The sequence below is a fragment of the Terrapene carolina genome, unplaced genomic scaffold (genome assembly GCF_002925995.2).
Source record: "Terrapene carolina triunguis isolate 2854851 unplaced genomic scaffold, T_m_triunguis-2.0 Scaffold18594, whole genome shotgun sequence".
In the NCBI taxonomy this organism is placed as follows: domain Eukaryota; kingdom Metazoa; phylum Chordata; order Testudines; family Emydidae; genus Terrapene; species Terrapene triunguis.
In genome coordinates, this window is record NW_020682945.1 from 1 (window position 1) to 13,349 (window position 13,349).

Below are 13,349 nucleotides of genomic sequence, written 5' to 3' on the forward strand. Positions count from 1 at the left end.
GCAGGGCCGGCCCGTGTCCTTCCCCCGCCAGCCCCAGCCCGCCCGCGGCCGGCCGGAAGAGCAGGCCGGAGCCGTTCTGCGGCAGGCTGAGGTCGTGCGGGCCGGGCTCGGCGGGGCCGCCCATGCGCCGCGGCAGCAGCTCTCCCGGCGGGTGCGGGCCGGGGAACCAGCCGCTGTCCTGGGCCAGGTGCGGGGGCTGCGGCTCGAAGTTGGGCCCGCGGCCTGCGCTCTCGCGCTCGAAGCCGGCCTGCGGCAGGTGGCCCCCGGGGCCCGCGTGCACCAGGCTGCCCGGGCCCACGTCCGCGGGGTGCCCCAGCTGCTGCAGGCCGGGCTGCCGGAGTCTCTGCTGCTGGGTCCGGGACGCCATTTGCTTGATCATCAGGGCGGCGTTCTGGCGCTGCTGCAGGGCCTGCGGGTCGGGGCCCGGGTGCTGGAGCGGCGGGCCCGGGCCGAAGCTCTCCGGGACCGGCGGCGTGAACTCGCCCGGGAGGCCGGGGTAGGCGGAAGGCGACAGATGGTTTTCCATCCCCGCGCTGTGCAGGTTGTTATTCCAGGACGCGCACCGCTCCACAGCGGGGTTACCGGGGAAGTCAAACCTGGGCCTCTTGGCCACAGTCATGTACGGGGCATCGAAGTGTTGCAGCCTTTGATTCGGCTGCTGTTGCGGAGCAGGGTGCTGCATATTAAAGACGGGATCGGTATATGGATGCATATTCCTGTTCTCCAGTCTGTGAATAGGGTATTCAAACGGGGCATGCTGGTTCTGCAGTATCGGCCCATTGTCCTGCAAGTTGGGGTTGGGAGTGTTGGCTTCTGTTTGCTGTTGCCTGGGAATCGCTGGCGGGCAGGAGTTTTGTCTGGCCAGTAAACCTGTCTGTTGCTGCTGTTGCATTAAAGGATGTCTGGCGTTAACACCCGGCTCCAGGCCCACAGACATCTTACGAGCCCCTCCAAACCTTTCAAAGAATACACCATGTTGCGGCTGCGGGGGAACTTTGGACATCCCCACTATGCCTGGGGCTCTGGGCAAAACAGATGTGCCAGGGAAACTGCCGCCCCCAGGAACTTGTCTGCCAGCACCATAGTGAGGAAGCTGCCCGTCGGACTCGGAAGGGGAAAACACTGGCAAATCAAAGTGTCCTGCAGGGCCATCGCTGGGGTAATTGTATTCCAAAGAATCGACGCCGCCCTGGTTGGGAAGCCGCCTCTGCTCCAGGCTATGGGAATCCGAGGAGCTGGAGGCTGGAAGCCCGTGGAAGGAGGCAGCCCGGTTGGGAGACTGATCCAGTGGGAGGCAGGGTGCTGGCACGGCGTGGTTAGAGGCGCTGGAGTTGTGGTGCTGGAAATCGGGCATGTTACCTGACCTTTGCTGTCCAAAGCCTTCGCCTCCTTGGTTCTCAGCCATATGTTCATACCCCTCCGCAAACGCTTGCTGGCTGCCCATGTTGTTGTAGCTCATCAGCCGCCCTCCGTGCAAGCAGGAGGCGCTGGGATCGGACCCAAAGTTGCCGCTGAAGTGCGGGTGATGCTGGTGCGGGTGGTGGGTGTTGGGATGACCGTGGTGAGGCTGCTGGTTGCCGAAAAAGCCATGAACCGGCTGAGCCTGCATCCCCCCTGCATGCAGCTCCGAGTGTCCCCGGGCATGGAAGCCGTACGCTTCCCCCGCCATGTTCATGTTCATGCCCAGGATGGGAGGCTCGGCCAGGGCGCTGATGGCCGGATCCGCGGGGCCCCCCGAGTGGAAAGCTGGCGATTTGAAGTGGGAGCTCATGGTCAGTCCGGCCTGGCTAAAGTTTCTCTCTCCTTGTCCGGCGTTTCTGCTGCTGATCTGAGGCTCAAACTGCTCCAGCCCAAACATGCTTCTGGGGATCAGCAGGGCATGGCACCCCGCGCGCCCCGGTGCGCGACTCGGACCGGCTCCCCCAGGAGCGCGCTCGGCACCGCCGCGAGCGAGAGCAGCCGACTCGGAGCCGAGGGGCCGTGTCCCTGCAGCAGGCAGCGGCGGGGCGAGCCGGGTCCCCAGGGAGCTGCCCCCGCGCTCACATCTTGCGGGGCAGGTGGCCGGGGCGTGGGGGCGCTTAGCGGGGATGCGCGCGGGCGGGGCGGGCGCGGAGGAACCGGCAGCGGCAGCCCCGGCTGCCCAACAAAGTTCAAGGAAATGAAATCTGTCCGCCTGGGTCCGAGCCTCCGCCCCACGCAGCCCGGGGCTCTCCGAGCGGCCGCGGCACTTACGCCTGGGAGCGCCCCGCTCCCTCACACCTGGTGCGGCGGCCGGCTCTCCCCGACATCCGGCGGGGCTCGGCTCCGCAGCTCATCGGCTCCAGTCCCCGGGAGCTCCGCTCCGCATCGCCGGGCTGCGGAGGCGCTGGCAGCGCGGCTCAGCCTCGGGCAGCCCAGCGCGGCTCCGGCGGGCTCTGCGTGCCGGGCGCACGGGATCCGCTCTCCGCGCCTTGCTGCGCTCGGGGCTCCGAGGGGCTCCCTGCCCGGCTGCCGGCCCCAGGCTCTGCCGGCGCGGTCTCTGGGTCCCGGGCGGGTCCCGTCGGCCCGGGCTCGGGGCGCTGCAGGGTCCCGTCGGCCGCAGGCGGTGCGGGGTGCCCGGCTCGGGGCGCTGCAGGGTCTCCGCTCCCCTCTCTCCCGCTCCCTCTCTCACCCAGAGCTGGAGAAACAGCAACAAGTTTTGCATTTCAGCAATCAATTCCAGCCATTAGCGCCCCACCAATGAGCGGCCCGCGTGCTCCGGCCCGGGGCGGGGCTCTCCGTTAAGGTGGCTCCTTCCCACTCGCTCCGCAGCCCCTGGCAGCCGGGCTCTGCGTGCGCTCGGTGCCCATCACCGTCCCGCCCGGCCTGGGCTCTGGCCGCGCCTCTCGGCAGCTGAACCCCTCCCCCTCCAGCCCTGTTGCAAACCAGGCGAGGTACAACTGTCGGCCCGAAAGAGGGCCCTTTGTTAGCGCCTGCGATTCGCTGCGGCTCCGCGGAGCAGGAGCGCACCGGACCGGCCGCCCGAGCGGAGCGCACCGGACCGGCCGCCCGAGCGGAGCGCAGGGCTCTCCGCTCGGCGCAGACGGGCGGTGCGCGCTCTGGCGCTGGTAGGTGCGATTCCCGTGTAAACAATGCACGCCTGGGCCGGGCCGGGCCGGAGTCCCATTGCGGGCACTAAAAACAAACCCCGGCTGCCATGGAGGAGACGTTACATCCGACGTGCACCGTCTCGACAGCGGTTTGACATTGTAACGCTCCTGCTCATCGCGGCGGTGCATGGATGTAAATGACATGTCTACACAGCCCTCACACACGTTTGCCTTTGCTCCGCGGGGCGAGGGGGCGAGCGCCTTTGGGGCCGCGTTAAGTGGTTTTGTTGAGGGTAAGTTTTCCGGGAGAGCCTCAACTCCCCCAACGCGCCTCAACAACTGTTCCCATTTCCCATCTCCAAGGCTCCTCTCTCCATCCGGCCGGGGCTCAGTGCAGCGCCGCTGAATGGGAGTGAAGACGCCTGCCGCCCTTCTCCCCACTTTTATTTTTCAGTTTGCAATGAAAGAGGACTGGAAAGTGGGGGGAGGGGGGGTCTATTGCTCGCTGCTGTCCTTAGGGACCTGGGCTGAGGGACAACAGAAATCCGTTATGAGCATTAGACTCAGCCAGTGCAAAGTGCAGGCTACCTATTTTATTTCTGGTCTTTATTTCTACACTTGCTTCAAGCGTTGCGCGAAGTACTAGTGTGTCTAAGCAAGATTTCTGTTGTAACGTTGATAGTGTTTTTTATTATTATTATCATTCAAAGTAATGGCCAGACAGCCAAGCCTCCTTAAGAGATCAATTAGTCTAGAGGGGCTAAGGAGAGGAATTGGGTTGTGATACCAAAATCAATAAGTGTAATTTAATATCTGCTCTGCTCTTTATGAAATATTTATCCCAATAATCTTAGTTAAAATGTTTAGCTCTTTCGGCTCTCCACTGGCGCTGAAACCCCCCGCAATTAGAAGTTTGTAAAAAGGGTGGACAGCTTTGAAATCAGGTAGTCAAAGGGGATCTTGGCAACAGGGTTACATTAAAAAAACTCAATTACAATTACGCTAACTCGGTTCAATATGAATACAAATATTACATAGAAACTCCGTTTAAACATGTGTTTAAGGTCGGTGTAGGTCCGGTTCGTTCCACTTTTTTCTAAACTGCGCATTAAATAAATGTTATACAGAAATTATTCTCACCCTATGTCCTTTTCCATTTAGACTTTAACCAAACCAGGCAAGCCTACAAACCGGGATGGTAGAAGTTATCCAGTTCTCCCCATCACACCCTGCTCGTGAAAGCGGGATTAGACTGAATCCAAAGGCTTTAAAAATATTGGGAGAAACTTCTCCCGTATTTGTGGAGATGCAACGAGAGAACGTCAGGCGACAGCATTTCTAAAGGAAAATACTTCTTTTTTTAAAAATCCTTGGATTTAGAAATAAACTACAACTATAAGGCAATTCAGGTGTTCGCATTTCCTAGATGTCAATAGATTTAAAAAAATAAAAATGAAAATTACTCCAACCAAAAAAATGAGATCTATAAATAAGCGGCCGAGAAGAAGTATTTGTATATGGCAGTAGAGTTTTAAAAGGATTTTTTCTGCAGGATCAGGATGCTGGGCTGTGATTAAATATTGATTTTGTGTAATTAGTTTTCATGTGAACTATCCTCCTTGCTGATGGCTTAGAGATTTCAGAACTAGAAAAGAAATGGAATTGGACATGGAAATTATTACTTAGCAAAGTGACAGGGGGGGAAGGAGAGCTGTGGAAGGCCTGGGGTGGGGTGCGTAGTTTATACCAGGCGATGGGCAGAAAATACAATAAGTAAAGACTGACAGTAATACAAAGGAATAAAAGAAAATCTTACCGATTCCAGGGAAAATAGTGACAAAAGAAAATGCCAGCTCCCCAGACCAGCGGCTAATACAATTTAACCCAGTTCAAAACGTTACAGGAAAAGACCAGCATTTTAGACAAAGCACTTCTATTTTAATAAAGTTGGAGGGTCTAGTCTTATTCAACACTGCCTGGTGGGGGATGTAGGAATGTCCAAGCGCTGTCCCACTATTCTTCAGCAGCCCGGACCTTAAGTTGATTTTCAAAAATACCCTTTCTACGGGCCAGGACTTCATGAAGCCCCCCAGAACCCAGCTCATGAATGGAAAGACGTGTGGTCGCTTTTCTAACCTTCCCCAGCCACCCACTTCTACACCTAATTATAGGGCACCCAAGTACCAAGTCTTCTATTCAGTCAGTTCAGGCTAAACTGTATGTGTGAAAGAGGGATTGTGTATCTCTCCCTCGGTTAATGTCTGTATGAGACTCTGGATTTCTCTGAGTGAGTGGTGGGGTTTTGTGTTTGCAATAGTGTTGTTGGGATGGTTTCTTTGAAACAGACACATTGCCCCCTAGTGCACAGATGCATACAAATCCCAACCAGATTGTGAGAGAAAAGAAACAAACCCTACAGGAGAAAGGATCTGAATGAAACACGGATCTCTCATTATTTTCAACCTTCTCCTGTTAGATTTTTCTTCCTATACAGGGTAAAGTACTTATACTAAATGCACTATTTCTGCTTCAGTGATAAACAATTCAATCAGTCGTAAGGATGTTCAAAGCTGCTACTCTGAGATAGTTTCACAATAGACAGTCTCAGCCTCCCATGATTGCAAATGCTGAAATTGAGATGATTGTAAACTATTTAATAGCCTTTATTTGTGGAACGTAGAAATACAGTATCAGTACCATTATAAACCTTTGTGCTGAAATGCTACTGCGGTGCCGATCCCTTATCGTCGCCCACAATTTCAGCGCAGCGGAACCAGTGGGACACAGGAGGCTCCGATTAGACTGGCCCTAGTGACAATTGTTCCAGACGGGAAGCAGTCACAGCCCATGGTGGGTTTTCATGCCAGGGCCCGAGGTGCTCTGCCTACTCCGAAAGGGCGAAGGTGCAAAGGGAAGGGCACGGGGCCACACCGCCCTTCTGCAGGGTGGCGTCCAGGCCCTCCCGGCCGCGATTTTAGGTTTCCTGCTCCTGCCTGGCCTGATCTTTGTGCTTGTCCTTTGTCTAAGCCCGGCTGCAGGCTGAGACCTCGCCGGCGTCTCTCCCGCACCGAGACCCCGCTAGCAGCGCCGGGAAACACGGGGAGGGCGAGAGGCGAAGCCAGGCGCTCGGGCTGCCCGGCATTGGCCCCTCCGGGCGGGGCGCAGCAGCATCAAAGCCGGCCCGGGCCCGGGCTCCAGCCTGGCTGCGGGAGGCCGGAGCGACCCGTCCCTGGAGCCCCGGGGGAGCCGCGCGGAACCCAGCGCAGGCTGCAGGCAGGAGACCCGGCCACCTCCCGCTGCCCTGGGCTGCAGCAGCGGCGGCTTCGCCCCGAGCAGGGAAAGAGCCGCAGTTCCACCGCCGCGTCCACACGCAGCCCTGGCTACCGGGCCAGTTTTGCACCAGACTGGCAGAGGGCGGGATTGAAAACAGCCTGAAAACGAACGGCAGCTTCGCGTTACAGGCTCAAGGCGGCCCCAGCAGCGGGGCAGTCACCGCTCACCCTCCGCTCCGGAGTGGCCCCGGCCCCAGCGGCCGGAACTCCACTTCGCAGGGGCGCAGCCCAGCCCAGCGCTAGCTGCTGGGGCCTGCTCTGCGTCAGCCCTTGCCTCGCAGGTTTACTGTCCCTTTGTACCAAGGCAAAATGAGGTAGAAACAGCTCCCAGCCCCCCCCATCTCCTCTCCTCTCCAGGCCCAAGCTGTGGACGTAGATAGTGCGGGAAACGTGAACATGCAAAGAGGCTGTTTGCATACAGAAAGTGCAGCCCACCTGATCCAGGTGGTAGCTACCGCTTTAGACAATTCATAGACCATGGCTTGGTTAGTTTCATGAACTATTTGAAAGTAGTGCAGGGGAACCATTCCCACATTATTGTATTTTATTTTAAATATGGTGGTTGGCTTAACGAATAGTGAAATTATGAGGCCAAGTTCTAAACCAATCCCTCTGACAACTTACATTTCACAGACCATGGCCCTTTCAAATTCGATCTGATGTTTAAACCTGAACAATAGCACCTCTGGCAAGGGGGATTACAAAGGGAACAGTGAAGTATTTTTACCTAAGGATAGAAAGATTTATGAGTTCAGATTAAAATACTGAGTTACCAAGAAATAGAGCGAGCAACTCCCGAGCCAGAACTAGCCCCAGGGGCAGGCACCATGCGTGTGTAATAGCTGCATGGATGTTATCTCCAGGCCACTCGAAGAGCTGCCCCAATCCCATACAGCAGGGGGCAAAACAACCTGGTGCTACTGGTTACAGAGCCACGTGCAGCGAGGGGGACCCAGCCCCAGCTGTGTGAATGCCTTGGAAAGGGTGGTGGGGAGTAAAGGGTGTTCTTCTTCGAGTGCTTGCTCATATCCATTCCAGTTAGGTGTGCGCGCGCCGCGTGCACGATCGTCGGAAGATTTTTGCCCTAGCAACCCCGGTGGGTCGGCTGTGGAGCCCCCTAGAGTGGCGCCGTTATGGCGCTGGATATATACCCCAGCCGACCCAGCGCCCCCTCAGTTCCTTCTTACCGCCCCTGACGGTCGTTGGAACTGTGGAGCGCGGCATAGCTGATCTCCACTCTCCCTAGCTTTCTCATTTTCATTAGTGTAGATAGTTGTATATAGTTGTTATAGTTCTTTAGATAGTTAATTGTTAGTTTTTTGTTTAGTTGTAAATAGTTACCGGGGGTTTAGGGGGTTGTCTTCCCCCTTTTCCCCCCGGCGCGCAGCCGGGCTCATGCCCAAGGCTCCTGGCTTTAAGCCGTGCGCGTCCTGCGGGAAGCACATGCCAACAAGCGACCCGCATAGCTCCTGCTTGAAGTGCCTTGGGGAGGCCCATCCCGCAGATAAGTGCCCTATCTGCAAGGCCTTCAAGCCGAGGACGAGGAAGGAGCGAGACTTCAGGCTCCGACAGCTCCTGATGGAGGCGGCTCTGAGTCCGGACCCTCCTTCGGTGCGCAGCGTCCCGGCACCGAGCACTTCGGTGCACAGCACCCCGGCACCGAGCGCCTCCGTGCGCAGCGCCCCGGCGGCTCCGACCGGCGCGAAGGATAAACCACGGCACCGACCGACGTCGGCACCGCGCCCGCCTCAGGAGCCTCGGCGCCGATCGCTGTCTCCGGGCCACAAGAAGGTCCGCAAGACCCAGGACAAGACTGCGCCGAAGACGCCGGCTCCCTCGGTGCCGGGGGTAGAGCCGCGTCCGCCGTTGGACCGCCCACAACAGGCGGCCCCACCGTTGACTCCGGCACCGAGGCCGTCGAGTCCGGTGCGGACTGTTTCCCCACCTAGGTTGGTGGTGGAACCTTGTCTCCCGTCCACCCCGGAGACATTTGCAACGGCACGGGACCTGATTGCCTTTACCGAACCGGGCCCGTCACACCTCCCGGCACCGGCTGCTCCGCGACAGCTGCAGTCCAGGGGCAAGCCTGCCCTGCTGCGCCCGCCGTCTCCATCCCCAGACGTGCGGCACCGTTCGAGGTCCAGGAGCACGTCCCAACGCCGCTCGGAGTCCCGGCGCCGAATGTCACCTCGGCACCGGTCGTACTCGCGGCACCGTTCACCTTCACGACGCCGTTCCAGATCCCGGCACCGTCGTGACGACCGGCACCGCTCGGGCTCAAGGAGGAGCTCCCGGCACCGGTATGAGCGCCGCTCGGGCTCGAGAGGCCGCTCCCGGTACCGGGCCTCCTCGAGATCTTCGTCCCGCTCCAGATCGGGCTCTCGGCACCGAAGAGACTACCGGCACCGATCCCGATCTAGATCTCGGCACCGTTCCCCGGCACCGGGCAGGGACAGATCGCCCTACGACCGGCACCGATCGGCACCGTACCATCCGGTACCGGTGTCGGTGCGCTCGGCACCGCCGTGGCCATCGAGGTCGGCGTCCCGTTCCTCGGAGGCGGAGGCCACCCACCTGGAGGAGACAGCGGAGGACCCGGCGCAAGCTCCTGCGCATTGGTCCTTCTGGACACCGTGGGCCTACCACCAGGCGCAAGGCGCCCCTCCTTCTGCGTCCCGCTCGGCACGCTCCGAGCCCAGAGCCCCAGAGGCCACCATCTCCCGCCCCCCACCAGGTGGTATGGAGGCGCCGGTACCCACTCCGGTGGGGGCCCTGGTCCCAGGGTCTACTGACGCTCAACAGGAACAACTGGAGCAGGAACCACCCTTGGACCCCTTGCCACCGGGGGCATCTTCCTCCTCCTCCCCCGACGAGGCGGTAGCGGGCACATCCGCCATGGGTCCGCCTCCTATTGACCTGCGAGCGCACCAGGACCTCTTGCGAAGGGTGGCACGCAATATGGACCTCCAAATTGAGGAGATCGTGGAGGTTCACGACCCCATTGTAAATATCCTGTCAGCGGACGCTCCCTCTCGAGTGGCGCTACCGTTGATCCCGACCATTCAAGCTAATGCCACCACCATCTGGCAGACTCCAGCCTCGATTCCACCCACGGCCAGAGGAGTGGAGCGGAAGTACTTTGTCCCCTCCAAAGACCATGAATATCTGTATACCCATCCTCAGCCGTGCTCACTGGTGGTATCATCGGTGAATGCACGGGAGCGCCATGGCCAGCAGGCCGCTGCGCCCAAGTCGAAGGACGCTAAGCGCTTCGACTTGTTCGGACGCAAGGTCTATTCGGCGGGGGGGCTCCAACTTCGAGCGGCCAACCAGCAGGCGCTCCTGAGCCGCTACTCCTTTAACTCCTGGTCCTCGATGGGGAAATTTAAGGAGCTGGTTCCCCAGGAGTCGAGGGAGGAGTTTGGGGCTTTGGTAGAGGAGGGTATGCGGGTGGCGCGCACCTCCTTACAAGCCTCGCTAGACATTGCAGACTCGGCAGCTAGGACCCTGGCGTCGGGGATAGCCATGCGGCGACTCTCCTGGCTCCAGGTCTCTGGCTTGCCACCAGAGCTACAGCAGACGCTACAAGATCTGCCGTTTGAGGGACAGGGACTCTTTTCAGAGAAGACTGACGCGAGGCTCCAAAACCTCAAGGACTCGCGGACAATGATGCGCTCCCTGGGGATGCATGTCCCGGGGCCTCAGCGCAGACCCTTCCGGCCACCGCCACAGAGATTTTACCCTCCCCCGCCGCGTCCTAGACAGGACTTTGCCAGGCGGCGGGGTCGAGGGGGCAGGCGGAGGTCGACCGGCCCTCAACCTGGTCAAAACCAGGGACAGCCTAGGCCACCTTCAGGGCCTAGGCAAAACTTTTGAAGGTGCGGTCGAGGACGGCACCTCGGCCTGTATCCAGGATCCTACTCCTCCCTTCCGGGATCGCCTCTCCCGCTTCCACCGTGCTTGGTCCCTTATAACCTCGGACCGCTGGGTCCTTCGCACGGTGGAGAGGGGATACGCCCTCCAATTTTCCTCGCCCCCCCCCTCCCACTCCCCCTCCCCGTCCCTCTTCAGGGACCCCTCTCCCGAGCAACTCCTTACACAGGAGGTTTTTGGGCTCCTCTCTTTGGGGGCCATAGAGGAGGTTCCATCGGAGCTAAGGGGCAGGGGGTTTTACTCCCGCTACTTCCTGATCCCCAAGTCAAAAGGGGGTCTACGGCCCATCTTGGACTTGCGCGGACTCAACAAATTCATAGTAAAGTTGAAGTTCCGCATGGTTTCATTGGGGACCATCATCCCTTCACTGGATCCTGGAGACTGGTTCGCCGCCCTCGACATGAAGGACGCTTATTTTCACATAGCGATCTATCCGCCTCACAGGCGCTTCCTACGATTTGTAATAGGCGCAATGCACTACCAATTTGCAGTCCTTCCCTTCGGCTTGTCTTCGGCTCCCAGAGTGTTCACAAAGTGTCTGGCAGTCGTCGCAGCCTTCCTTCGTCGACAAGGGATACAGCTGTTCCCGTACTTGGACGATTGGCTGGTACGCGGCCGCACCAGGGACCAAGTGCAGGCTCATGTCCGCATGGTGACACACACTTTCCACGAGTTGGGCATTCTACTCAACAGAGAAAAGTCCACCCTGGTACCAACTCAGAGGATAGAGTTTATCGGGGCAGTCCTGGACTCCAGACGCGCCCAAGCTATCCTCCCCGACAGCCGCTTTCAGACCATCCTAAGCGTCATTCAAGGACTCAGGACTTTTCCAATCACCACCGTAAGGACTTGCCTTGCCCTATTGGGCCACATGGCCTCGTGCACGTACGTGACCAGGCACGCCAGGCTACGACTTCGCCCACTGCAGGCTTGGCTGTCATCGGTCTACCGTCCTCATCGAGACGACCTGAATATGGTGGTCACGGTTCCGGCCTCGGTCCGGGCCTCCCTCACCTGGTGGACGGATCGTACGGTGGTCTGTGCAGGAGTTCCCTTTCACGACCCACAACCCTCCCTCCACCTAGTCACGGATGCTTCATCTCTAGGTTGGGGCGCTCACCTCGGAGAGCACCATACCCAGGGCCTCTGGTCCGTGGCCCAACTAGCCCTCCACATCAACGTCAGAGAGCTGATGGCGGTGCGCCTAGCTTGCCAGACGTTTCTCAACTTCCTACAGGGCCGTTGCGTGTTGGTTCTCACCGACAACACCACGGCGATGTTCTACATCAACAAGCAAGGCGGAGCCCACTCATCGCTCCTATGTCAAGAGGCCATTCGCCTGTGGGACTTCTGCATCGCCCACTCGATACATCTTACGGCATCCTTTCTTCCTGGAGTCCAGAATACGCTGGCGGACCGTCTCAGCAGGTCCTTTCAGACACACGAGTGGTCAATTCGCCCGGACGTCATCTATTCCGTCTTCCAGAGGTGGGGATTTCCCCAGATCGACCTCTTCGCATCTCGGGCCAACAGGAAGTGCCAGGTATTCTGCTCCCTGCACGGACGAGCCCCGGGCTCTCAGTCAGACGCCTTCCTTCTAACATGGAAGGACCACCTGTTCTACGCCTTCCCTCCGTTTCCGCTGGTCCACAAGGTACTGCTCAAGATCCGCAGGGATCATGCACGGGTGATTCTAGTCGCCCCCGCCTGGCCGAGGCAACACTGGTACTCCACACTGCTGGATCTTTCGGTACGAACGCCGATCACGCTCCCCTTGAGTCGGGACCTCATCTCCCAGGACCACGGCCGGTTGTGTCACCCCGACCTACAGTCCCTCCACCTCACGGCGTGGATGCTCCATGGTTGAGTCGGACAGAGCGGCAGTGCTCGCAGGCCGTCCAGCAGGTTCTGCTGGGAAGTCGAAAGCCCTCTACGCGAACCACTTATCTAGCCAAGTGGAAGCGGTTCTCCTGTTGGTGCGAGCAACGAGCTACTTCTCCCTTGCAGGCACCTATCCCCTGCATACTGGAATACCTCCTGTCCTTAAGACAGCAAGGCTTGGCGACATCCTCAATCAAGGTTCACCTCGCCGCTATTTCCGCTTTCCACCCAGGAGAACTCACGTCCTCGGTCTTCTCTAACCCGATGGTCGTTAGATTCCTCAAGGGCTTAGACCGACTGTACCCACAGCAACGACAGCCGGTTCCGACGTGGGACCTCAACCTCGTGCTCTCCAGGCTCGCAGGGCCTCCGTTTGAACCATTGGCGACCTGCTCACTCCTGTACTTATCCTGGAAGACAGCCTTCCTCGTGGCCATCACCTCAGCACGACGCGTCTCTGAACTCAGGGCGCTGACATCCGAGCCCCCTTACACGGTGTTCCACAAGGACAAGGTGCAGCTTCGCCCCCATCCTGCCTTTCTTCCGAAGGTGGTGTCACCTTTTCACATTAATCAGGACATATTCCTTCCAGTCTTCCATCCGAAGCCGCACGCTACTCGTCAAGACCAGCGTTTGCATTCCTTAGACGTTCGCAGGGCCCTGGCTTTCTATATCGACCGTACAAAGCCATTTAGGAAGACAACGCAACTCTTCGTTGCAGTGGCCGACCGGATGAAAGGCTCACCGGTCTCTTCACAGTGCCTGTCCTCTTGGATTACGTCCTGCATTCGTGCTTGCTACGACCTGGCCGGTGTACCGACGCCACGCCTCACTGCTCATTCCACGAGAGCCCAGGCCTCCTCGACTGCCTTCCTGGCTCAAGTACCGATCCAGGACATTTGTAGAGCTGCCGTGTGGTCATCGGTCCACACATTTGCTACTCACTATGCGCTGGTGCAACAATCCAGAGACGATGCTGCTTTCGGGTCAGCGGTTCTGCACACGGCAATGTCTCACTCCGACCCCGCCACCTAGGTGGGGCTTGGGAGTCACCTAACTGGAATGGATATGAGCAAGCACTCGAAGAAGAAAAGACGGTTACTCACCGTTGTAACTGTTGTTCTTCGAGATGTGT

At 58.7% G+C, this 13,349-nt stretch overlaps 1 protein-coding gene across 1 annotated transcript; it reads right to left on the reverse strand.

Annotated features, from left to right (window-relative positions):
* Positions 1-7: 7 nt before the first annotated feature.
* On the reverse strand, positions 8-2,083 carry LOC112122574 (transcriptional activator MN1; the record flags this gene model as incomplete). The annotated part of the gene is made up of 1 exon (XM_024221342.3): positions 8-2,083. A coding segment is annotated over exon 1 (1,851 nt), but the record flags the coding sequence as incomplete, so codon positions are not given.
* Positions 2,084-13,349: the final 11,266 nt, after the last annotated feature.